The 27954-nt window shown below is 42.0% G+C and overlaps 1 protein-coding gene across 5 annotated transcripts in view; it reads left to right on the forward strand.

Annotated features, from left to right (window-relative positions):
• The window catches only part of LOC109061094 (neuronal migration protein doublecortin-like), a 223535-nt gene that overhangs the window by 86010 nt on the left and 109571 nt on the right, over positions 1 to 27954 (forward strand). For all 5 annotated transcript variants that reach the window (XM_042778558.1, XM_042778559.1, XM_042778557.1 and 2 more), the window contains one exon: positions 10055 to 10389. In XM_042778558.1, the coding sequence (XP_042634492.1) occupies positions 10055 to 10389 (335 nt within the window). The remainder of the gene's footprint in view (positions 1 to 10054; positions 10390 to 27954) is intronic.

Below are 27954 nucleotides of genomic sequence, written 5' to 3' on the forward strand. Positions count from 1 at the left end.
GCTCCTGTAAACAAACACTGGTTTTCATGAGACTCACATGCGCATGCCTATGTCCAGCAGCATCCACCAGAGTATCAGTCTCTCATGAATGTGCGTACGACAGATAGTATCGATTTTAAAAGTAAAGTACTTCATAAAGTCATTACTGCTGTGATGTTGGGAGATGTCAACACTTGTTGATGCTTTATTTTTCGTTAATTTAGCCACTGTATAGAATAAATACCTGGGGTTATGTTTGTTTTCTTCTAAAAGAGACGGAAAGTAATCAGATCTAGCAGTTTTTAATGCTTTTCTATAGGATAGGTTACTTTCCCTCCAAGCAATACGAAATAACTATAGTTTTGTTTTCCTCCAGCTACGCTCCATTTTCCGGGCTGCTCTCTTTAGGGTGTGAGTGTGCTCATTATACCACGGTGTCAGACTGTTTTCCTTAACCTTCCTTAAGCGTAAAGGAGCAACTGTATTTAAAACTGCAACTGTATTTTGCAACTGTATTTTGCAAAAAACATTTTAGCAACTGTATTTTGGAAGTTACACAAGACAGTATATTTCATTTTAAATATGGATTTTTTTTAATCATATGTAGTTGAAAAAATTATATTTCAAGTTGAAATGTCACCGAATCCCAGGAATGACCCTCATAACTCAGGAACATAAACCTTCTCTCGACTCTGGTCGGGGGCTTGAGCTGATCCGAGGCTGTGCTCTGAGAGGGGTGCATATTCTGGGATTGGAACGGACTCCGAATTAGTTTGGACTATAGTATATTCTGGACAGAACTTGATGAAATTAGCGGAATCAGGGGCTGGAGCCGACACTGGAGCGGACTCAGGGGCATGAGCAGGTCTGGAGCTGTGCTCTGAGATGGGTGGATGGTCTGGATGAAGCTTAAAAGGAGTTCGCTAGTAAGAGTAAATTTTGAAGAAAGTTCAGGGAGTAGGTTCCAAGACAGACTCTGGTGGCAGGTGTGTTGATTGTTATAAAACACGAAACAAACATCCTGGCACTGTGAGACATTTAGATAATGAAATGACATATTTCATGTTTCAGATGATTTCATACATCTAGTCAGGAATTATAGTTTTGGACAATTCTAACTAATAAAATGTGTACAAGTTATGTTACAATAACAATAGATGCAAATAATCTTAGGCTACTCATCAGAATAATATCATCCACTGGATCAAGCTGCGTGACGAATCGCATTGTGTTCTTCTTCTGAGGTAAATTCTGGGTTATTCCTCTCAGTGTGTCTTCTTCCAGAAACAAAAAGTAACCGGGATGAACTCCACATTCATTTATGGAGGTGATGGGTGTTTACAGTTTCAGAGTCACGCGTTAGAACTTGAAAAGCATGATCAGCTTGTGGGCATGATCGCATTAGAGATAATGAGTTGAGACAGGTAAAACTGGATATTGCGTTGGTTTCATACGGATTACTTTATCAGTGAATATTTGTTTTGGTTGTGACTTACTTCATTTAAAAGTAGACATGTCGAGCTTCCTATACATATATTTCTCATGTCTTTGAGGCAAGTATTCGCTGAGATTCAGGTTGTCTTATTTACGTGTCTGTGAAGAGAGGTGACAGAGACAGCAGAGAATGCACCCTGTTTATTTTCTCTATTTTACAAAAGCACACTGTTTTGTTGTTATTATGACTATACACAAATTAAAGTAGGCCCTTTGCAGTTTCAAACAATATCTTATTCATAACTATACTATCAAAAATGGCAGAGTATTTTTAGTTCTTTTTGCGGTCATCAAGAAAATACGAGACAGACAGCTCCAGTGCGGGCTTCAACCCCAGAGGGTTAAGTGGATATGGCCAGGTGTCTAGGTTTCACCATATTACCAGACCCTGGCCTGTCACCTAGGGGGACTACATACATCAACCCCTTATTCTCCCAGTGTGTTTATTTGTAGAATCTCTCTTCCCAGATATCTCGAGCTGGTAGCAAATACCCCCGCAGTCAGATGGAAGACTTAGGGCTGTGACGGTGGCAGATTTTTACCACTCATGTTTATTTTAGTACTTCCATCAGTGAATATGCAGCCTGCAAAACACTAAAATAAATATCAAAGAAATAATACAGTTAAACAAGAAAGTAGCCTAAATAAGAAAGTTAAATACTCCCTGTCTACCGGACGTGAGTGGTGTGGCGTGACAAAATACTATAGAACTCATAATCAGTGATGCTACACTGGATGCGGCACGACACGACATGACAAATCCCCGACAGAAAACTGCCTCGTACTGTTTATGAGGTACTGACACACAGTTCAAATGTTCTGTGTAGACAGACAGACTCAACCTGACTTAACCAAGCAAGGAAACGCTGTGTATGGTGTTTGAGGTAATTTGTGAATTACCATAGACTTATAGTCTAAATAAAACAATTTGCAACTATTACTGTTAATACACTTGTATACAAAAATTTGTGGGCTATTATGCTTGTTATAGAGTGCGTAACGTCACGTGCACTACCGCCGGTGGCAGCAGACAACCGAGGTGGCAACCGACCACCGCAGTGACGTGGTTGTCATGGCGACCGTCACAGCCCTAGAAAGACTTTAAGGTATCACTAGGTGTCATTGTGGACGCCAGAAAGAGACCTAGCTACCTGGTATGACAGCCTTATGGAGTTTCTTTGCACCTAGGGAGCTCTACTCCTGAATTAAAAGGAGAACTCACATACTCAAATTTTGTGCCTAGCAACTCCTGAAAGCAACATTCTCAAGGTGACCCATCAAGCCACAGAGGGCCACTGTTGCTCACAGTCCGCCAGGGGCCAAAAAGAAGGCCTAGCAACCTGGTATATCTGCTTCACATGCTCAAGGGAATGGAGTACTCAACTCTCAGAGTGAAAGGACAACTCGAATGCTCAGAGAGATGCATGATGGGGCTCTGAGAGTGGTGTACTCGGAGAGGAACATGATGTTGATTGTGGGAGTGAAATACTCATAGGTGAGGGTAGTATTGTGGTTGGTGATCCGGGAAGCAGCATGCTGTCACCCTGTAATGAGGGGAGCAATGCCAGGCTCAAACACAAATGCGGCCATCAGGGAGGCTAAAGGAAAAGGCCCAATCAACCTGGTATGGTTGCTTCACTGAGCTTAAGGGAGTGGATGACTCAACTCTCAATGATAAGAGGGGAACTTAGATGCTCACCTTTGGAGCAGCATGCTCATAGGTGACCTTCTAGAGCAGTGGTTCCCAAAGTGGGGGTCGCGGGACCCCGGCGCAGGGGTCGCGAGATGATTTCTATAAAAAAAAGTGGAAAAAATATATAGGCCCCCTATATATTTTTGTTGCAATTAATTTAACCCTTTCGCACGTACGATCACACCGGTGTGATCAGTCTAGGCTGGTCCCTGAAGTGTACGATCACACCGGTCAGTGCATGACGTGAAATTCAAATGTGCTCTCTCGCGCGTTGGCTGGCGCTGACCCAGAGACAGGCGCGCTCAGAGCTGTCATCAGAACTTTTCAGTGTTTTCAACCATATAATGTTTATTTTAGGTTTCAGACATATAAGTACTAAAAAAAACAATACATTTAGAGTTTGTAAAATACACACTGATGTCAAAGGACGAGGCAATAATAATCCTTTCCATTATAATTAGACACGTTTTATGCATATCAGATACACATTGTGTAAGTAACTTTAAAGTTTACTCTATTATTCTCCCAGTTCACCATCCACTTACTTTTATGTATTTTCGGGAGAAGTGGATGAATTCACGTGTTGTAAATCCAACAGATCCGATTCTCTGAACTGCGTCTGCGGCACAAACTAAGATGGCAGCGCCCATCGCGCATACAGCTCAACTAACGCGATCGTTATAAAGGTATTTAAACAACAAAACACTTCCACTTGCATATATTTGACAATCGGAATATCAGCTATTTCATGCCATATCTAACAAATTTGTGAATATTTTGAATAAAAAAGGAAAAATGACATAAAAAAGCAGATCATCATTCATTCAGCTCTGTTGTTTCTGCGGTGTGTCACGTGACAAGCAATGACGCGTCACCATGGAAACCATAAAGTGACACATCTAAATAACGATCGCCTTGAAAAACTCACGCTGGGGGGTCAGCCAGAATATTTTAAACTTACGTGTGAAAGGGTTAATTCAATACTTGTTAAATGGTGTTTGTATAAAAGTCTGATACAAATAAAAAAATATAATATATATATATATATATTTTAATTCAATTTGTAATTTTGTCCCAGACATTACGAGATTACGTCAGCGTCAATCAAAATCAAGTTACGTACGTACATCACGCGCAGCAACACAACGTATCCCGCTGTTTGCTAAAGTTAAAGGTGTTTGGAGGCTCCAAAAAAAGGGGTTGTTGAGGTGGTGTGGTGGGGGGGGGGGGGGTCGCGGGGCAGCAGCGCATTTATCTTGGGGGTCGCGGGCTTAAAAGTTTGGGAACCCCTGGTATAGAACAGTGGTTCCCAAAGTGGGGGTCGCGACCCCCCGGCGCAGGGGTTGCGAGATGATTTCTATAAAAAAAGTGGAAAAAATATATAGGCCCTATATATTTTTGTTGCAATTAATTTAACCCTTTCGCACGTACGATCACACCGGTGTGATCAGTCTAGACTGGTCCCTTGAGTGTACGATCACACCGGTCAGTGCATGACGTGAAATTCAAATGTGCTCTCGCGCGTTGGCTGGCGCTGAGCCAGAGACAGGCGCGCTCAGAGCTGTCATCAGAACTTTTCAGTGTTTTTCAACCATATAATGTTTATTTTAGGTTTCAGACATATAAGTACTAAAAAAAACAATACATTTAGAGTTTGTAAAATACACACTGATGTCAAAGGACGTGGCAATAATAATCCTTTCCATTATAATTAGACACGTTTTATGCATATCAGATACACATTGTGTAAGTAACTTTAAAGTTTACTCTATTATTCTCCCAGTTCACCATCCACTTACTTTTATGTATTTCGGGAGAAGTGGATGAATTCACGTGTTGTAAATCCAACAGATCCGATTCTCTGAACTGCGTCTGCGGCACAAACTAAGATGGCAGCGCCCATCGCGCATACAGCTCAACTAACGCGATCGTTATAAAGGTGTTTAAACAACAAAACACTTCCACTTGCATATATTTGACAATCGGAATATCAGCTATTTCATGCCATATCTAACAATTTTGTGAGTATTTTTTATAAAATCGGAATAATGACATAAAAGCAGATCATCAATCATTCAGCTCTGTTGTTTCTGCGGTGTGTCACGTGACAAGCAATGACGCGTCACCATGGAAACCATAAAGTGACACATCTAAATAACGATCGCCTTGAAAAACTCACGCTGGGGGGTCACCCAGAATATTTTAAACTTACGTGTGAAAGGGTTAATTCAATACTTGTTAAATGGTGTTTTGTATAAAAGTCTGATACAAATAAAAAAAATATAATATATATATATATTTTAATTCAATTTGTAATTTTGTCCCAGACATTAGGAGATTACGTCAGCGTCAATCACAATCAAGTTACGTACGTACATCACGCGCAGCAACACAATGTGTCCCGCTGTTTGCTAAAATTAAAGGTGTTTGGAGGCTACAAACAAAGGGGTTGTTGGGGGGGGGGGGGGGGGTCGCGCGGGGGCAGCAGCGCATTTATCTTGGGGGTCGCGGGCTTAAAAGTTTGGGAACCCCTGTTCTAGAGCAGCACCTCTCAAAGTCCGGATCCAGACCCAAACCCGGAGAGAATTCTATCCTACCCGCCTTCATTTCGTATTTCAAGAGCACTAATTGTGTGTAAGGGATTAAAAGTTCATTGTTGTATAAAATACCTGAAAGCCATACTCAAGTAAAAGTACAGATATCTTGCCAGAATATTACTTGAGTAAAAGTCTTAGTATGTGATATTTATTGTACTGAAGTATGAAAAGTATTTTTTTAAATCTTAAATGTAATTAAGTACTGAAACTAAAAGTACAAGTAAATGATAAATAGAAAAGAAGCAAATATATATATATATATGTTCATACACAGCTGGAGTAGCAAGATTGTATTCAGTTTTGAATGTCCCTCATGAATGACCCACCCACGCTGAGCACTGCCAAACTCAACCATAAGAGCATCCCACCAATGAGTCAAAAGATGCCCTAACAACCTGGTAGGACTTCACATGGGCCCCCGGAAGCAGAGTCCCTGACTCCCAGATTGAGAAGAAAATGCACATGATCAATCTGGGAACAGTAGGTTTATAGATGACCCTCTGCAGTTAGAGGGGCACTGCCAAGCCCATAAACCCAGTCTGGCTGCACACAGAGCTCAAGAAGCAGAGTTCTTAGCCCTCAGAACAGAAGAACTCACATGCTCCACCTGGGATGTGGGGCTCAGAAGGCGGAGTACTTGACTCAGACTAAGAGTTGGACACGTAAACTCAGTCTAGGAGTGGCAGGCTCATAGGTAACCCTCCAGGAGGGGAGTACTGTGGGACCCTGACTGCAAGGTCAGTTCATCAGGGAGGCTAGAAAGGCCCAACAATCTGGAATGGCTGCCTTGAGGAGCTTAAGAGAGTGAGGTATTTAGATTTCAGATTGAAAGGAGCACTCAGTGCTTATTCCTCAGTATGAGAAGGGAAGATTCTCATACAATTAGGCTGTTGTAGTATTCAGTTGAAGGGGGGTCGTGGGAGCTGAAGGCTCTATGCAACTTAGCCGACTTCGAGTATGAATGAAACATGCACTGCATGAGAGTGTTTAGCACTCCATAATGTTCACATAGTCTAGTTTTGGATATGAATAAATTGTAATAATCTTCTTTATATGCCCATGTGCTCACACATCCAAAGCACACACACACACAGAAAGTGATTTTAAAAGCATCTGATTGACCGATAAATCATGGTTGATCTATCAGCCAGATGCACGTAAAGTGCATGCGCTCTTATTTCAATGTTGTTGTTAATGTTGAGGTTATTTTAGCTTTGTACATTTAGTTTAACTGCACTGTTAAAGAGGGCGATTTTTACCATTCAACTGATCTATGTGCACGGATATAAGACACTTACATTGTTCTTGCTCCATCTATGCAATAACTGCATCCTTCTATCAACTGAGTGTAATATCGACAATATTACCCATTTCAGGAGCTGACAAAATTTAAATTTAAAATCAGAGCATAGCTCACATTCACTAAAATACTGAAATGCAAATGATGCTGATTCAAAACAACAATGCAGGTGATTGACAGTCAAAGCATAGCGCAGTTTGAACGGCCCGCCCCCGCAGCTGAACTGGAAGTTTTGAGTTTTCAGACCTGTCTGTTATTGGCTGAAGTGCAGGGCTCCACCCCAAGAGTTTTTTGTACTTTGTACTTTTTGTGAAAAATAAATGTAGCAAAGTTGAATACTTTAGTTTTATTCTACTCAAGTAAAAGTACAGATTCACAAAAAGAAAATTACAGGTTCACTCACTTTTTTGTCTTTTTGTCTTTATCTTCTTGTTAATAGCACTTGCTGCAATAAGATCCACACCTCTACAACGTGTTCTTTGCATGCATGATGTTATACCCTAACAGACATGGCCTATAAGTGTGTGATGAGCACTGAACCATTTGTTAGTAAAACACACACTGTCCACCTGTACTAAACTCTAAGAGCTAAAACAGATTGGTTGGCCTGTCTGGTTGCCATGCCAATAGTAATGTGCCCATTAATGTTTGCCACCAGCTGAGTCATGTATATTCACACTTACACATGTCTAAGACAAATGCGAAGTCAGGAGCAAATACATAGTCAGAGATAATAAATATGGGCTTGATGGGTATTTTCTTTAGAAACCAAATAAAGACAAATAAAACTGAATAAAGATGAAATTGAGGCCGAAAGTAGAAAACACACAAAATAATGAAGTCGGTACTTAGTCGGCATTTTTGAACAAACTTTTTTTTTTTTTTTTAAATAAACAAACATTTTAAGAAATATCGATGCAGTACTGGCATAGAATGAACCCAAATTATCAGTTTCTAATCGAATTGATTGATACAAATGGTTGAACTTGGTTTAAATTTCGATCTGATTGAAAGGGCTTTTGTAGACATGAAATAATCTGATCAACAGCAGAAAATAAATAAATAAATAAATAATGTGTGTAAACTCTTGAATCCAACCTTTTCTGACTCAAAAATACCTTCCACAAATGCACGGTGCCATGATGTGTATGTTTACATACATTTTACATCATAAAAATGTGCATATGTTTTATATCATGTCTTACAAACTGGGGTGTGTTTCCCAAAAACAATCCTAAAGTTATCATAGTTCCTTTGGTGACAACTTGTTCTATGATTCAATTAAGGATTATAATGCTTTTGGGAAATGCAGCCCTGGTGAGTGGATAAGACTGAATCAATTAAATTTGTTGTGACCAGTGTTGGGGAAAGTTACTTTTAAAATTAATGCATTACAATATTGCGTTACTCCCTAAAAAAGTAACTAATTATGTTAGTTACTTTTTATGGAAAATAATGGAATTATGGAAAATAATGTGTTCCATTTTGTGTTACTTTTTAAATCTGGGTTGGTCTTGCTTGTTTGTTTTTAATATAAAAAGTTGTATTTTTAGCAAATGTAAAAGCCCTTTCACACCAAAAAGTGAAAGGAATAAGCCTCAGTTTGAAGGAAAAGTAGAACAGTAGTCTGTACAGTAGAACACAGGAGAAGAAGGTTCACTCTTTAACAACAATAATAAAAAAATGTTAGTTGTTATGATGTTGTTTATCTAAAGTACTTTTTGCTTATTAGTATGGTTGAACTGGATCATCAAAGGTCAGCAGCAAAGACATTGGTTAATAAAATGGGATTAAATACATAAAGTATATTTGTGTTATTTAACATTTAATTATTGCAGATTTGCATCATATTTTGCGAGTTTGCATTTCACTGTTTTTATTCATTTTGATGAATACTGAATGTGTTATTTTGCAAGTAAGATGAATTAATGCATGTTCACATAGTTTAGAACTACAATAACATCATGTTTACACAGCAGTAAATTAAAAAGTAATGCATTAATTTACTAATTATTTGAAAAAAGTAATCTGATTACATAACTCAATGTAATCAAACTCACTTGTAATGTGTTACCCCCAACACTGATTGTGATTAATGTTTTTTTTTTTTTTTTGCATGTTAACCTACCTAGTGTCAGTCTTAATTGAAATTATATTGAAAGTGGATAATATGGTTTATTTTAACCCATTTTGTTTAAAATGTATATGCAATAAAACAGGCAAAATATTGTAGATTTAGCTGTCATATTGATTATCAGCCAAAAACTCTGTCTCAGCAAAATGTATATACTGTATTACAATATGCAGTGGATATAGTGATTTTCTTCTTAGAAATTCTCTGTAGTTGTTTCAATCCACCTAACTATTTTAGTGATTGAAAGCAAATGTTTTTCACATGAAAAGATAAGACATGCTTTATTACAGAGCAAATCTGCCTCGTCAGTAAATGTTACATTTGAGATGAATAAATCTGGGAGCTGACAGCAGATAAAGGAGCCTGGAGGAAGATTTTCAAAATCTGTAGCACACACACTAAACTTGGAGCTGAGCTATTATATGTGATCTGCTGCTGTGATACATCTGCTTGTTAACTGCACTTCACATGCATGTACTTTTCTATCCCTTTACTCTAACCCTAAACTTACCCCTCACACAAAAGTTTGACGTGTCTGTGTGTGTGTACTTGTTTATGCTACATTGAGGAACCAAATGTCCCCACAAGGATAGTAAAACCTGAAGACCTGCTGGCACCACATTGGAGACCACTGTTTAAAACCCTTTTACACTTTTAGATTTTTATTAAGTCATTATTCAGTATGTTTATTAAGCTGTTTTCTTTGTGGGGACTGTTGACTGCTCCCTATAATGTAATCATAGTGGAATTGATTACATTCTTTAACCAAAAAAAAAAAAAAAATTAACCCTTTCAACATTTCGGTGTTCCTCACAGAGATCATTCTTTCTCTTTTTCTGTGTTATCCAACTCTCCAGGTGAGAGCTATGTTTGCGCATCTGAGAACTACTACAAGAAAGTAGACTACACCAGAAATGTGAATCCCAACTGGTCAGTGAATGTGAAAGCATCAGCCAGCCAGAAGAACATGCTGGCTAACCGCACAGCTAATGAGCCGAGGGAGAGCAAGGACTTTGTGCGACCGAAGTTGGTGACAGTGATGAGGAGCGGAGTGAAGCCACGGAAGGCCGTCCGTGTGCTGCTCAATAAGAAGACGGCACACTCTTTTGAGCAGGTGCTCACCGACATCACAGAGGCCATTAAACTCGAAAGCGGAGCAGTGAAAAGGATCTATACGCTGGATGGCAAACAGGTATGGGAGGAGTACCTCAATACAATATTTCCATATTGCTTACTCTGTACTCCAGTCTATGATATATACTTTTTTAAATTGTATGTGAAACAGTATATACATTATATATAGTTCGGAAAGTATATAGACAGTATACCTTCAGAACCCCTGAAATATACTATGGCACAAGTTGCATAGGATTATTTTAGAACACATTAAAACAAAGTAAAAGTCACAATTCTCTGCCATTAAAAGAGTAAGTGCAAGCAGGAGATTTTTTTTAAAAAATGTTTTCTTTTTTGTATTTTTTTATTATTTGTATGTGTGTGTGTGTGTCTGTGTGTGTTACAAAAAAAAAGCAGATAATAAGCTTTGAACAACATCAAGGTGAGTTGTTGTATAGTTTAAACGGTTTCAATAAGTTGCATGGGTTAAATAAACTCTAAGCAGATCAACACGCCTTCAGTCAAGTGCAGACCAGCATTGAAATGTAAATACACAGCAGTCATAACTTTGTTTTTGCTGAGTTTATTTCATTGATATTGTGCATTCTCTCCTCATTGTCCAGTGTAAACATTATAAGCACTATTTACTTCCTCTCACTCCAAGGCAAATCCTTAAAGTGTCATGAAACCCTTTAGCACTCATTATGTCTATTATTAAGATTAAGTTTTTGAAGCAATTTCATTCTGCCAGTTCAAAAAGCAAAGTTGAGCCTACATCACGAAAAGTGACATATGCATTAATCTTGAATGGTGATTGAAGTATACATCTACGTCAACAGTTTTCAGAGCTTTTTTCAGTATTATTCATGAGAATGAACTCTTATGATACAATCACTGCGCTGTATTATGCATGAGATCATCTTACAGTGGAGAATTCAAATCTCATGAAAGAGCTTTGTGCTGTCAGTTCATTTCTGTAAACATGACTGTAACAGTATTTAATATGACAACACGTGGAGCATGCATGAGAGAGCGGTTTCTGCGCGGAACACTGCGATGGGTTTAATAACACTCACTGTGTGTCCAAACATGAACTAGCACACGCACATATCATGTCTTCTTCAAATAAAAGATGTGCAAATAAGGGCATACATCAGTGGCTCATCTGATCATGAACGCGATGACATGATGGATTATTGTGATACACAGCAAATGATACAAGCCAAAATTTCAAAGAAGAGTAAACAGAAAGTAACTGCCTTTATTCTTACGGTTTTAAAGATATTTTAATATTCATTTGTCTGTATAATGAGTGTGTTGTAGGCAGGGCCGTGGCTAGTATGGTGAAAGGTAATGACGATTATAGGGGCCCAAGGCTGAGGGGGGGTCCCACAGCGATCTCAACCGACTGGCTGAGACCAGCCTAAAAAGATGCTCAGAACAGTTGACAAGCTACTGCTGCACATCATAACAAAAGCTTATCATTTGTATGTGTTTTTAAGCCTTGCCAATTTAAACACTCAAAAGAGTTTAAAGCATTTAAACACAAGATACGGAAAATGTTGACAGAAATGTTACGCCCCTCAACAAATACTGCTATGGCATGTCCCAGTCAAAACACCGGCATCACAGGACAAAAACAATAAAACCCATCACAAACGAGGCAGTTGTTGCATCCAGTGGGGACATAATTACTGATTATAATTACTTATACTGTCTTTTTACGCTTTGTGCTGCATATCATGCCGTGTACACATAAAACCATGTCTGCATTTGTGATCGGAGAAACGACAAACAACAAGTGCTACTCTACACTGCTCAAAATTTGCGTTTGAATCATCAGTGGCAAATCCTTTACATATGTATACGTACTTACATACCATGAGTCAGACTGTCCTTGCAAAGAGTGAGGAATGGTCAGCGTCTTGAGTGAGGAACAGCCATGGGCTTAAGGAACGGCCCGCGGCTTGAGTGGGCGGCAGCCAGCGGCTATAACAAGGAACGGCCAGCGAAATCGATGAAGTAGCGGCCGTGAGTTGCAGCAACCACATGTGACGACCCCAGGCTGGACTCCGCTTCGTCCACAGTGAGCGCGAAGTTGATGTATTTCCTCAGCGACCAGCACAGATCAGCTCTAGGCATGACGAAGTGGATATCATGCTCTTTTGGAAGGCCAAACAAAGTAGTTTCACTTTCACAATGAAACACACATCTTCATGAAATGCCATCGGCGGCAACAGCAAGAATAAAAGGTACGCCTTCCTTCTTTGCGTGAACATTTGGGTGGCGTTATTCAAATCTTCCCACATAGTGACGTAGAGATGTGGGGGCGTGTTAGAACGAGACACTTTAGGTGGGGTCTGGACAAAATGTAACTTTTATAAAGAATATCTCTTTGGATTTGAGACTTTAGTCTTTGTAACTTTACAGATCTTCTTTATGCACTAAGAGCTTGTAACACTCCAAAGAGAAAGGAAAAATTTAAATCGCATCATATGACCCCTTTAAGCAAATAACAAACCATACGACAAATACAATAGAGACAAATTATATAGCCTACATAATAAACTTGTTTTTCTAATACAGTAAGTTTAACATGTATACATTTATTTAACAACTTTTGTTGTTTGATTAACATTAATGAGACAGACAGGTATTTAATTAGGCTGCTGTCCCTTTAAGACCGAATGACTGTAATATACTGACACATATCCGGTTTTTACCTGTTTACCTGTTTACGTTCACTTAAGCCATGACCGACTGTATTTACATGAGATACTCCAGACGATGGACATTTTGACAGCTGTGTGTATATTTGACAATTAAGGCACAAGGGGAATTGAATGCAGAACTGAAATCCACATGGACGTGTGACCGAGAGAGCGTTTCTATTGTGCTATTCAGCATGATTCCACCTATCTATCCTCCCTTCACTTACTCCATGTTAATCGATAACAAATTGTGATTGGATTGTAATTTTGTTCTAAGACAATCTTAGTCACCCTTGATTAGGCTGTTCTCCCATGGCAGAACACTTGTACTATCTGCTCTGATCACTAAAGAAATTCTGAAATATGGGACAAAACATGATTTTTTCAAAATAAGTTGTGACACTAAAAATAGAGCTAAATACGGGACTGTCCCTTGAAAAATGGGCCGTCTGATCACCATAAGTGAAAGTAAACAGTGGCAAAGAAACCTGCTGTAAATCCTTATAATGGATTGTCTCTTAAAGGAGCTCCCTTTAAAATTAAAATTTCCTGATAATTTACTTACCTCCATGTCATCCAAGATGTTTACATCTTTCTTCAGTCGAAAATAATACAGTACATAAAAGTATATGCTTTATAAACAGAAATGCTCACCTTGCACTGCTCTGTGATGTGCGTCCATGACTTCACATAATACGCAATCACATTAAAAGGGTCACAAAAAGTAGGCAAAAGTAAAAATAAAAAAATATATATATATATAAATTAATTACAAAAAAACTGTTGTATAAGATCAGTATCACATTTACACTTGTGTGATATTGTACTTAGCCTATTGCTTGTGTGATATTGCTTACTTATACAGTATGATGTAAATATGAGACAAAAACTTAAACAGGCATTTTTGCCCCATATCTTGAATTTTATGGACATTCTTATTACGTTCTGTAGGCTCCATCATGCAGTGAGTTGTTGCCCTGCCTCATATTTATTTGTCATCAATCAACTTTATGACAAGGGATGAGGGAGACACAGAAAATGTGCAGTGCTGGGGGTGCTTGCAGGACCGGTTTGAAAACTACTGCATTAAGAGATCAAATACTGAGGTGCTAAACCATTCAAGGGCTTTATACGTAAGTAATAAGCAAGATTTGAAAATCTATGCGATGTTTAATAGGGAGCCTGCTTAAAGTAAATGTACTGCTATATGAACAAAAGTGCAATAACATTTGGTTTGCAAACACTTTAAACAAATAAGGTGCTTTTTTTTTACAGGCTACATTCACATGCACACTTTTTGGTTCAGTCAGACTGAATTCATTACGATTGATGAATCTGATTGTAGTGTTTACATGAACGCTAAATAAAGTGATTGAGTTGATCATTTATATGCGCATTTATATGATCCACATAGGTGTGTTTTACTAACAACTGATTCAGTGCTCATCACACACTTACAGGCCATTTCTGTTAGGGTTTAACATCATGCATGCAAAGAACAAGTTGTAGAGGTGTGGATTTAATTGCAGCAAGTGCTATTAACAAGAAGATAATTAAATATATATATATAGTGCCCTCCATAAGTATTGGAACAGTAAAGACAAAATTGTTCTGTTTGCTGTGGAGTCAAGAAATCTTTAAATATGATAAAAAGATGAATATGAGAGAAAAATACAGAATGTCTCATTTTATTATTGGGTGATTCACCACATAGATGTTTTACCAACTAAGAAGATCAGCACTTTTAGAGTTTCATCCCTCTATCTGATGTGAGCATAAGTATTGGAACAGTTGCCTCACAGGACTTTCTAAGTGATCAGTTGTGTCCTGTTGCATTAATTCTTCAGATATTAAAAGCAGGGAATGTGTTGTCTCAGTTATATCCTTTGCTTCTGCATTCTAAGTCTTGCATTCGATGACGACACATAAAAACCAAGATGAAGACAAGGGAGCTGACTTTCAGAGAAAAGCAAGCAATTTGGATGCTAAAAGAAAAGAGGAAATAAATTAGAGCTATCAAAAAACAAAGGGCATGAAGAAATCAAGTTTGGAAACCATCGGCAACATCAGCAACCAACAATTACCTGATCAGCTGAGAAAAACAACAGCAGTTGATGACAGACTAATTATAGAAGCTGTGAAAATGAACCCTAAAATACATGTCTGTAAAATCACCAACAAACTCCAGAAAGCTGAGGTGATGCTCTGACAATCTACTGTCCGCAAGAGACTTTGACACAGAATTACAGATGCTACACAGCAAGATGCAAAGCTCTGACCAGCACCAAAAATAGAAAGGCAAGATTAGAGTTTGCAAAAGCCAGTAGAGTTTTATGGACAGATGAGACAAAGATGAACCTTTATCAAGGTGATGGGAAAGCAAAAGTGTGGAGAAAAAAAGGGGATCCTAAGCATGCAGCCTCATCTGGAAAGCATGGTGGAGCTGGTGTCATGGCATGGGCATGCATGGCTGTCTCTGGAACAGGCCCTCTCAATTTTAATGATGACTTAATCTATGATGACTGTAGCAGGATGAATTTGGAAGGGTACAGAAACATCATGACTACCCATTTTCAAGAAAATGCCACCAGACTCATCAGAAAGCACTTCACATTGCATCATGACAAAGACCCAAACCACCCTGTCAGTTCAGTCAAGGAGTTTATCGGGGCAAAGAAATGGAAAGTCTTAGATTGCCCAAGTCAACCTCCAGATTTAAATCTGATTGAACATGAATTTCACCAGCTGAAGAGGAGACTAATGGCAGAAACTCCCCAAAACATGCAACAGTTGGAATTGGCTGCATTAAAGGTTGGGAAATGCATTTCAAGGGATGAGATCAAGAGTCTGGTGATGTCTATGAGTCACAGACTGACTGCTCTGATTGCAGGCAAGGGATCTGCAACAAAATAAAAGCTTTTAATATTTTACATCTGCCATAAGTTCATCTGTCCTAATACCTATGCTCACATCAGATAGTGGGCTGAACTCTAAAAGTGCTGTCCTTTTTATTTGGTAAAACATGTATGTGTTGAAACAGCTAATAAAAAAATGTGACATTCTGTAGTTTTGTCTTGTATTCATCTTTTAATCATATTTGCAAATGTCTTGACTACACAGCGAACAAAGCAATTTGGTCACTGCTGTCCCAATACTTATGGAAGGCACTGTATATATGGACACTGACACAACTTTCATAATTTCAGCTCTGTATGCCACCAGAACAGCATTAAAAATAAAACAATCAAGATGCAGACTTTAAGCTTGAATTCAAGGGGTTGAACAAAAATATAACATCAAATGCTTAGGAATTACAACCATGTTTATACACAGCCAAATAAAACACAAATATATAATCATAAATAAAATGTTCATTTTTTATTCTTTTGTTGAGAATCCTTTGCAGGCAATGACTGCCTTAAAGGGATACTCCACCCTAAAATGAAAATCTTGTCATTAATCACTTGTCGTTCCAAACCGGTAAAAGCTTCATTCATCTTCAGAACACAATTTAAAATATTTTGGATGAAAACCGGGAGGCCTGTGACTGTCCCATAGACTGCCAAGTAAATAACAGTGTCAAGGTCCATAAAAGGTATGAAAGTCATCGTCAGAATGCTCCATCTGCCATCAGACGTGCACCATAGACTGGATTTCTTTTGCTTTGCCAGGCCTTTACTACAGCTGACTACAGCTTGTTGTTGTTTGTGGGTCTCTCTGCCTTTAGTTTTGGAATCTTTCAATCAAGAGATAGACATGGCCATTCCAGAATATATACTATACTATATATATATATATATATATATATATATATATATATATATATATATATATATATATATAGTTTTTGCTGTATGTTTTGGATGATCGTCCATTTGTACCATGAAGCACCTCCCAATCAACTTTGCAACATTTGACTGAATGTGGGCAGAGAGTAAATCCCTATATACTTCAGAATTCTTCTGCTGCTTCTGTCCTCTATCACGTCATCACTAAACAGTCTTGGTTATGTATGCAACACTTGTTCTCTGAAGGAGGGAATGGAGATGTCACGTTGGTGACTGACGAATTGGGATCTCGCTTAAAGAGACCAACGCACTTTGAGTGTAAACTAAAAGAGCCAATGCACATGCTATCTGTTTGTGAGTCTTATTTAGTGTTGTTTGTCCACTGATAAGCTCCATTTGTCAAAGCTTCAATCAAGTCTTGGGCGAGAGCAGGCAGCGTTCAGGCTGTGTGTTTTCCCTGCCCGCAAAAAAAATAAATAAATAAAGGGGGTAGGGACACACGCAGTTTGTGTGTTGTCTGTTTGAGAGTGAAGCGCGCAGAATCAGCTCTCGAGGGAGTTGACGGCTGCGATGCGAGCATTTTGCTTCACTCTCAGAAGGCCCTTTGAGGAGGGAACCTTCACTGGCGTTTCTCGCGGTGCCAGCCTTGCTTTCGCCGAGGCGGAGTGGTGGTTGCGCTCGCGGGTTACACTTTCGGATCCGCTGGAAGGAATTTAGATGTGCAAGTCCCTATCTTCTTCCTTAACCACCAGACCCCGCGCCCGCTGTCGGGGTTTCGGAAGCCCGCGTTTGCGGTACTTTCTCCCCGGTGAGACGTTCTGCCTGTCTTTCTCTGAGGAGATTGATGTGGAAGGCATCGATGAGCTCGCCAGTTGCACAAGCATCAGTTACACAAGCATATTATGCCTGATATTATAATGAGCAGCTTTAATGAGGAGTGGAGCTCGCGCAGTTTGCTCTCGGGGGGCTGATTGTGCTTTTCTCACTGTTAAGCGCTCCGCTCTCGCCGGAGTGTGTCTGTGCATGCGATCTCGCGGTTGCGGTCCCACTGCTGCTGAGGCACGGCGGCAACCGAGATCGCGGGGATCGCACATGATCTGGCGAACGGGTTGGAGACAGCTCGTCCTATCTCCACTCGTGTTCACTAGATCTGGAGCTCGAGGTTTGGAAGCCCACGCTGCGGTTTCTTCCCCCTCTGAGGCAGAGCTCGCTGCTGCATGCTTTTCTTGCTGCTCTCGCCGGGCACGCTCCGAGGAGTGTTTCCGTGCATGCGATCTCACGGTTGCGGTCCCGCTGCTGCTGAGGCACGGCAACGACCGAGATTGTGTGGTCCCGCTGTGGTTTCTTCCTTCTCTGAGGCGGAGCCCGCTGCAGCATTCATCTTTCTCTGAGGAGATTGATGTTGTTTGTGTGACTGAGTGCCAAAAAAAAAAAAAAAAAAAAAACGCGCTGCCGAGGCAACGTGTATATTTCATTGTTTCGTTTTGATGTGAATCTTTCTACACTAGACAGTGTTTGCTCATCTGGTTATTGACTACATTTAATTCTGAGGAATAAATTGAAATATTTATCTGACAAAGACATACAGGGGCTCCTGGGTTGTAATTTCTCGAGTGAGAACACGTGTTTACCTCTCTTCCTCTGAGGAGGTTGGGCTCGGTCAGGGGCTGCTGGGTGGAGCAGTCCTAACCCTACTGTGTTCCAGCCCCTCGCGCCGGGGGTTTCACTTCTTGTACTCCGCTGACGCAAGAGTCAGAGTGGCGCTCCCAGGCCGAAGGCTTCTAGTGGAAAGCAGTTCTGCGGACCGTCATTTTCGCTGGAGAGCCTTGGTCATAACGTCCCGATGCATAAGGCCTAGGACCAGCTCCCTCTGGGGAAGAGCGGTGTACACCGCATTACACGATGCCCATCTCTCCTCAGGACCCTCAGGAGATCGATCTGCCAACCCTGCCGGTGTCCCTGCCAAGTGTACTTCATGGGGTCCTGCCCCAAGCAGGATCTGGTCTAGTCTTCCTAGCAAATGACGTGGGTCTGAGGACCGTCGTTTTAGGAGACTTCAGCTATAAGAGTCCTGATGCTGTGGCTCTGGACCTCAGAGGGCAGGCCCCTCTGGGGAAGAGTGGTATACACCGCATTACACGGTGCCCGTCTCTCCTCAGTGCCCTCAGGAGATCGATCTGCCAAACCTGCTGGTGTTCCAGGGCACAGTGGTCTCTGGCGAGTGCTTCTCTCACTTAACGTCCGGAAACGTAGCGGTGCTAAGAGGCTCGCAACCTTCTGGGAGGTTTCCAGAGCAGCTAGTTCGGCCGTCTCCTGCTGGTGTGCCGCTTCAGGGCACCGAGCTAACTGCTCAGATGACACCAGAGATCAGTCCCGAGAGGCTGATTCCCTTAGTAGACTATTTGGCCGCGTGAAAACTACTGCCAAATTTGTCTCAGTGGGTCCTGCACACTGTAGTGAGAGGCCACAGAATCCAGTTCGGTTCTCTTCTGCCTCAATTCAACAGGGAGCTTTCCACCCTGGTGGGCCCTGAGCAGGCTCTGGTAATGGAACAGAAGTAGACACTCTCTGAGGAAGGAGTCCATTAAGGTGGTCCCTCCTCCCGTTGCAGAGTCCGGGTCCTACAGCCGGTACTTCACTGTTCCGAGGAAGGATGAGGTGTTGCGTCCTATTTTAGATCTGCATTTTTTGAACCGCTCAGTCAGGGGACTGAAGTTCAGCATGCTTGCACAGACCAAGTTGCACAGACCATTGCCAAGAAAAGTGTGCTTTCTCCAGTACAGAGAACCACTTATCTGGGCGTGGTGTGGGATTCGACCACGATGCAGGCACATATGTCACCTGCTCGGATTGAGTCGATCTCTCGTAAGAGTGAGAGAAGTCCGGTCACTCACTGTCAAGCAGTCTCGGAGATTGCTGGGTCTGATGGCAGCTGCGTCCAACGTGAATACTATTGGCCTGCTGTACATGAGATCCCTACAGTGGTGGCTCAAGACCAAGGGATTCTCCCCGAGGGGAAACCCGCTTCGCATGCTAAAGGTCACACGGCGGTGCCTACGTGCCTTGGACATGTAGAGAAAGCCTTGGTCCTTGTCTCAGGGCCCGGTGCTGGGAGCTCCTTGTCGCTGTGTGATGCTAGCGATGGACGCGTCTCTCACCGGCTGGGGTGCGGTCATGAGTGGCCACCCTGCCCGTGGTCTGTAGAGTGGTTGCCATCTGACATGGCATATAAACTTCCTGGAGATGCTGGCCGTGCTTCAAGCACTATAATATATTCTCCCAGACCTAAGAGGTCACCATGTGTTGGTGCGCACCGACAACACAGCGGTGGTCTCTTACATCAACCACCAAGGAGGTCTGCGCTCACGCCGTTTGTACAAACTGGCGTACCAGATCCTTGTGTGGTCTCAGGAAGAACTCCTCTCGCTGAGAGCAGTCCACATTTCTGGGCATCTAATATGGGAACAGACATCCTGTTGAGGCAGGGGCCGAGGCCCGGGGAATGGCGGCTTCACACCGAGGTGATGAAGCAGAGTTGGAGAGGTTGGCCAGACTCGGGTGGATCTGTTTGGGACTTGAGAGACATTGCACTGTCCCCTCTGGCTTCCTCTGACTCATCCAGCTCCACTGGGGCTGGACTCCATGGTACAGACGCGGCCGAGGCTTCATTAGCCCCGTTCTGGCCGGGCCGGGTATGGTTCTTGGGCCTGATCTCTTTTTGACGGCACTCCATGGGAGGTTCCCGTCAGGAAAGATCTCCTCTCGCAGGCGGAGGGTGCACCCCCGCATGGAGCTTAGAGGCTGTAGATGTGGTCTCTGAGGAGGCACAATCTTAGCTTCCGGTCTCTCAACCAAGGTTGTTGAGACTGTTCTCCAATCCAGAGCTCCCTCAATGAGGAAACTGTATGCCTTGAAGTGGAAGCTTTTCACTTCTTGGTGTGGAGACCGCCAGTTCGACCCAGTTAACTGCCCGGTTGCTGGAGTTTCTGCATGCCCTTCTCTCCGCAGGGTTGACCCACTCCACCCTGAAGGTCTACGTGGCGGCCCTTGTGGCCTACCGCGCCCCTCTTGTGGCCATTCAGTGGGCAGACACCCTCTGGTTGCATGTTTCCTCCATGGTGCGCTGAGGCTGAGGCCTCCAGCCAGAAGAAGCTTATGCTAAGCAGTGATCAGGTTGCTATCCTAAGCCCTGAGTCCTCTGATCTCCCCTCTCTTGGGGGTCAAGACTCACTCCTCTGAAGTTTGGCCATTGGACTGGTTGTCCCCGATTGCTGTCAGGCTCCTGTCTCCTTCTCTTGCTTTAGCTGTGCTCTTCCACACTAGGCAGAAATTTGAAAGTCTGGCGGCGTGGGCATTCTCGTTCCCCAAAGCATTGTCCGACGCAGCTCGAGTTCCTGAAGAGGAACGTCTCAGGTTATGTATGTAACCATGGTTCCTCGAGGGAACGAGACGCTGCGTCTCGGGGCCATACTTCCGGGATCCCTGCCGGCGCTAAATGCCGGTTTCACCACACGTGCTTTTAAGCTTCCTGGTCTCTGACATCACCCGCCTATTACACACATGATTCAGAGCCGGTCTCGCTGATGGCGTTCCGCAAAGCATTCTCCGATGCAGCGTCTCATTCCCTCGAGGAACCATGGTTACTTACGTAACCTGAGACATTTTTGCTGAGGAGGAGCTGAGCCGGTGACTTGGCCGCTCAGTGGTGGTACAGCAGCTGTGGCTACAGGATGTGATATGACGTCTCCATTCCCTTCAAGGTGAATAACCTTGTTCTATTATCCCCAGAATCCACCTTGACACCCTGGGGATGGTACCCCAGGCCTCGGCTCGCATGGAAAGGGGTTGGGTTGGTTCGAGCAACAGGCCCCCATGCAGGGACCCAACGCACGTGATAATCGTAAGAGGAAGTTTGCTCTCTTTTTGAAAATGTTTGTGTTTTATTTTTCTCGCTAAATCAGCGATAAATTGTGCGGGTGCTAACTGAACGGGCCCGGGGTTCACAACAATATTCACCACAAACACATTTCCATCGGCACCTGGAAGTGAATGGGGTGCTTGGTGGCACAAAAGAGGCTGCTTGGGGGGTGGTCCAGTGATGGCGAGACTTTGCTCCCTGGGCTTGCTATCCCATGGATCAGGTTGACAAAGGAGGTGCCGGGTCCAGCACTACCTTGGGCAGGGGTCATTGGCACTTAGGGAATTGGTAGCGTCTAGGTGAGCGGGAGCGATGCCTGGGCTCAGGCTTAGAGACCGGCGGTGCAGCTGATGAGGCAGGCTTTGAGAGCTGCAGAGTCAGCACCGTCTTGGGGTGACTGGCTGCAGTCGCAGAGCTGGAACGTTTTGGCAAATAGTGTCGCATTGCCTTCTGTGCAGTAGTGAAGCGCTCTGCAACCCTTCAACCGCAGGTCCAAACAGGCCAGAGGGGGAGACCGGAGAGTCAAGTAAGGGGACCTTTTCTGCATCCTTGAGCTCAGTCAGAGTCAACCATATGTGGTGTTCCAGCACCACAAGGCTGGCCATGGATCTACCGATCACCTGAGCCGTCATCTTTGTGGTGCATAAAGCCAGGTTAGTCACGCTGTGTAGCTCTTTGAAAGCTGCGGGGCCTGGTCCAGACCAATGAAGTGGTCCTGCACAGCTTGGACAGGTGGGAGGCCTTTGCCTTCCAGCCAATGGCTGTGGGCAGGCAGAGATGTTCGGCCACTGATTTATCCAGGGGAGGCAATTTATCATACCCCTTTTTTTCGTCGCAGTCGATTGTAGAAGAGGAGGCATACAGGTGGGCCGAGTAGGGGGAGCGGAAGGGTATGGTTGTATGTTGTTGAGTTTCTGGAAAAAATGGAGAAGCTCATTGTTGAGGGGCTTGACGGCTACCCCAGCAAGATCCAGGCGGCTGCGGATGGGCTCCTCTGGTGGAGACCAATCCAAATCCAGCTCTTGGACAGCCTTAGACAGGACGCGGAAAAGTTTGGCGTCTATGCCTGTGCTGGCAGCGCTGGGCACTGCAGACGGCAGGGTCGAAGGACAAGCCCGACAGCTCCTCCATCTGAGGCAGCTAAAGACACACTGTCGTCCATGGCGTCACACTCACTCCGACCGAATGAAACCAGATCGCTCGCAGCCGCAAAGGGATTCTGGTCCGGGTAAAAGAAGATGGAAGAAACCTCTCTATGTGGAGAGAGTGAGGCATGCGGGGGCTCAGCCGGCGTGGGCTTACTCATCACCGGGCGCTGAGATTCTCTGCCCCCTTTGCTTTTTCCTCACAGGCTCTTGGGAGGAAGAAAGCGGGAGGGCACAAGGGATGGAGTCGCTTCCTGAAAAGAAAACTATCCGTGAGCGCAGAGATTAGAGACTCATAACCTCACTGATTTTTCACTTTACTTTTTGTGCCTGAGAAACAGATGTTCACCCTGGATTAGAAAGGAGTGCAATTTGGTTTAACATTCTGAAATAAGACAGAGACAGGGCCATTTTTTTTCTTTCTCTGTACTTGCTCTGTACTCTAGTGGTTGTGCACTACACCATAAACCCTGTGGCCCCTGTCTAGTACTAGATTCAACAGTGTCACACCACACAACCGAAAATGTCTAGTTTACCACATTTCTTAATTTCTGTATGAAATCAGAACATGAAATCAGGTCATGAACTGCATTTTTATGTTTCTAAAGGTGAACTTATAATATTAGTAAGATCTATACATCAAAAACATCAAGAAATATTAATACAATACCATGCTCAGCCCCGATTTTAGCCCTGTTTAAAGGGCTGTGTCTTATTTAAGACTTAATTTAAATGCAAATATAAATATATATTACACGTGGAACTGTTCTGAAATCTATGGTGATCATTAGGTGACATCTTAGGTTCACTTAATTTTGTCGTGGCCATGATATAATAACTTGTGGGAATGTGATAATATGTCATGGCCATAATATATTATTACATGAGAACGACATATTAACTTGTGGGAATGTGATATTATGTTGTGGACACGAGATCAATTTGTTGAGGTAACGACATCCTTATGTTGTGTCCACGCGATGTGAAGTTGTGGCCTCGAGATGCTATGTTGAGGGAACAACATCCATTTCTCATGGCCCTGACTTCTTAGAGGTGCATCTCAATAAATTAGAATGTCGTGGAAAAGTTTCAGTAATTTAACTCAAATTGTGAAACTCGTGTATTAAATAAACTCAATGCACACAGACTTAAGTAGTTTAAGTCTTTGATTCTTTTAATTGTGATGATTTTGGATCACATTTAACAAAAAACCACCAATTCACTATCTCAACAAATTAGAATATGGTGACATGCCAATCAGCTAATCAACTCAAAACACCTGCAAAGGTTTCCTGAGCCTTCAAAATGGTCTCTCAGTTTGGTTCACTAGGCTACACAATCATTGGGAAGACTGGTGATCTGACAGTTGTCCAGAAGACAATCATTGACACCCTTCACAAGGGGGGTAAGCCACAAACATTCATTGCCAAAGAAGCTGGCTGTTCACAGAGTGCTGTATCCAAGTATGTTAACAGAAAGTTGAGTGGAAGGAAAAAGTGTTGAAGAAAAAGATCCACAATCAACAGAGAGAACTGCAGCCTTATGAGGATTGTCAAGCAAAATCGATTCAAGAATTTGAGTGAACCACAAGGAATGGACTGAGGCTGAGGTCAAGGCATCAAGAGCCACCACACACAGACGTGTCAAGGAATTTGGCTTCAGTTGTCGTATTCCTCTTGTTAAGCCACTCCTGAACCACAGACAACGTCAGATGCGTCTTACCTGGGCTAAGGAGAAGAAAAACTGGACTGTTGCCTAGTGGTCCAAAGTCCTCTTTTCAGATGAGAGCATGTTTTGTATTTCATTTGGAAACCAAGGTCCTAGAGTCTGGAGGAAGGGTGGAGAAGTTCATAGCCCAAGTTGCTTGAAGTCCAGTGTTAAGTTTCCAGTCTGTGATGATTTGGGGTGCAATGTCATCTGCTGTTGTTGGTCCATTGTGTTTTTTGTAAACCAAAGTCACTGCACCCATTTACCAAGGAATTTTGGAGCACCTCATGCTTCCTTCTGCTGACCAACATTTTGAAGATGCTGATTTCATTTTCCAGCAGGATTTGTCACCTGCCCACACCGCCAAAAGCATCAAAAGTTGGTTAAATGACCATGGTGTTGGTGTGCTTGACTGGCCAGCAAACTCACCAGACCTGAACCCCATAGATAATCTATGGAGTATTGTCAAGTGGAAAATGAGAAACAAAAGACCAAAAAATGCAGATAAGCTGAAGGCCTCTGTCAAAGAAACCTGGGCTTCCATACCACCTCAGCAGTGCTACAAACTGATCACCTCCATGCCATGCTGAATTGAGGTAATAATTAAAGCAAAAGGAGTTCCTACCAAGTATTGAGTACATGTACAGTAAATGAACATACTTTCCAGAAGGCCAACAATTCACTAAAAAGGTTTTTTTTTATTTTTTTTTATTTATTTTTTTTTTAATTGGTCTTATGAAGTATTCTAATTTGTTGAGATAGTGAATTGGTAGGGTTTTGTTAAACGTGAGCCAAAATCATCACAGTTAAAAGAACCAAAGACTTAAACTACTTCAGTCTGTGTGCATTGAATTTAATACACGAGTTTCACAATTTGAGTTGAATTACTGAAATAAATGAACTTTTCCATGACAATTTATTGAGATGTACCTGTATGTTGAGGGAACAACATATTTTTCTTGTGGCCACGAGTTTAATGCGTACACAAACGTGCGTGACCATAGCAACCCGGAATTATCAGAGATGGATTTATTAATATTAATTATTATAGAAATTATTACATTATTAAATCATTATATTAACTGTAGGCTAAGGCTACCAGTCTGTAGGCTATTGCACGTGATGTAGACAGCATTCAAATTAAGTTTATCTTGAATAAATGTTACATAAAGTACTTAAAATAAAATAGGCCTTCAAGAAAACATTTATATCCATTGCTTGTAGCTTAGTCCAATTGATTGTCTTTTTTCCATAATATTTGTATAGGCTATTATTATTATCTCGCTGTTGCCACCGGCGCCATGTTGTGGAGATGCTGTTTCATTGTGAAAGCGAAAATACTTTGTTTGGCCTTTCAAAAGAGGACACAACTAGAAATTAGTGGTTAAGTTGTATTAACAACACTGTTCCAGAACAGTTCAACCCAAATATTTAGTGTGCAGCACATTTTACGGAGGACTGTTTCCTGATCCTGGTAGAGAAGACTACAATGCTGGCGCTTCTGACTCACAGTCTGTAAGTACGTTTACATATGTAAAGGATTTGCCACAGATGATTCAAACACGAATTTTGAGCAGTGGTTCTCAATTCCAGTCTTCGCGCCCCCCTGCTCTGCACATTTTGTATGTTTCTCTTATCTCTTTAGATGTTTGTTCTATTCGAACTTAAGTGCCCTGCGAATTGGACATCACGGGATTCCACCATGATTCCAGTTCGAAGCGAACGTATATGTTCCATTCAAAGTGCACTGAAGTGTGAGAGACGTGAATTTAAATTGAATTTATTTACAGAGGTATATGATGTCACACTTGTCCATGTGTGAAGACGTTGCACAGTGCAAATCCGTGAATGAATGTTCCGAAGTGAAGTAAACTTCAACAGATTTCCCCTGCTCAGGGAGTAGGGAGCAATGAATACTGTGTAGGGACCATGTCAATGGGACACATAGTTCATGCACGGAGCTCACTTCTAATGAGTTGATTATCTGAATCAGGTGTGTTAACAAAGAGAGATGTACAAAATATGCAGAGCTGTGGGGTGCGAGGACTGGAATTGAGAACCGCTGGGGCAGAGTAGAGCTTGTTGTTTCATCACAGTATGACAGTGGGTGTAACATTTTCATCACACGTTTGAGGCATTCGGCCAATCACAAAGCATTGTATAGCTGGCCAATCAGAGCACACCTCGCTTTTCAAACCGATGAGCTTTGTAAAAAACGTTTCAGAAAGGCGGGGCATAGAGGAGAAACAATAATGTACAGTATGTGGAAAATTATGTTTTTTTTTTAATCTTTTTTGGCTGTAATTGACACAGGAAGCACCTTTTCTTTGAGAAGGTTGAGAAGAAATGATGAGCATCTGACCAAAAGTACCCAAACTTTTATGCTTGCTAATGGTCAGAGAACTCAGGGAAAGATTCTCTGGGAATGTGAAATATATGGAATGAAACTTCCTGGCACATTTTACGTGATGAATGATGAAGACTTGGCTGTTTCTGTCATCCTGGGACTGGATTTTCTAAAAGAAGCCAAAGTAACCATTGATTTTAATTCCTCACGTGTTTACTTACCTGATTTCAACTCAAGTCACCCCATTTGTTTTAATGAACTTCATGAGAACGCTGCCATCCAGTTTTATGCTGCACAGGGTGATGTTGAATTGATCTCCAGTAAGGAAGACTTGAAGCTTATCGAACAAGCGGTGAAAAATTCCCATGCTTCAATCAAGGTAAAGAATCAGTTGAAATCTCTCATGTATGATTGGTCATCAGTTTGCACTCACAAGCTAGGTCGTACAAACTGCATCAAACATGAAATCAAAACAATTGATGAACTTCCCCTAAGAAAGAGACCTTACCGAGTCTCAAGAGTCAAAAATGATTTCATTGAAGAACAAATCAAGGAACTACAACAACAAATCATTAGACCTTCCACTTCACCATGGGCCTCACCTGTTGTGGTAGTAGATAAGAAGGATGGTGGATCTCCTTTGTGCAGTGATTATCATGGTCTTAATTCTAAAACTCACCTCAATGCATATCTGATGCCCCAGATTACAGATATACTGGATTCTTTGCAAGGAGGTGTTTAGCACTTTAGATTTGAAGACTGGCTACTGGCAAATGAAGATGGATCCTGCAAGTGTGGAGAAGACTGCATTCATAACCGCATCAGGGTTATATTAATTTTTGTGTCTTCCCTTTGGCCTTAAAGGAACACTCTGCTCTTTTTGAAAAAAAAAAAAAAGACTAATTTTCCAACTCCCCTAGAGTTAAACTGTTACCTACCATTAAGGGACTCACAGCTGAAAATGACATACCTAACTTAAAATTGTAATAGTTCCTGACTTCAGTGTGCTACACACACAATTTTGG

Source organism: Cyprinus carpio, chromosome A21 (assembly GCF_018340385.1).
Source record: "Cyprinus carpio isolate SPL01 chromosome A21, ASM1834038v1, whole genome shotgun sequence".
NCBI classification, from domain to species: domain Eukaryota; kingdom Metazoa; phylum Chordata; class Actinopteri; order Cypriniformes; family Cyprinidae; genus Cyprinus; species Cyprinus carpio.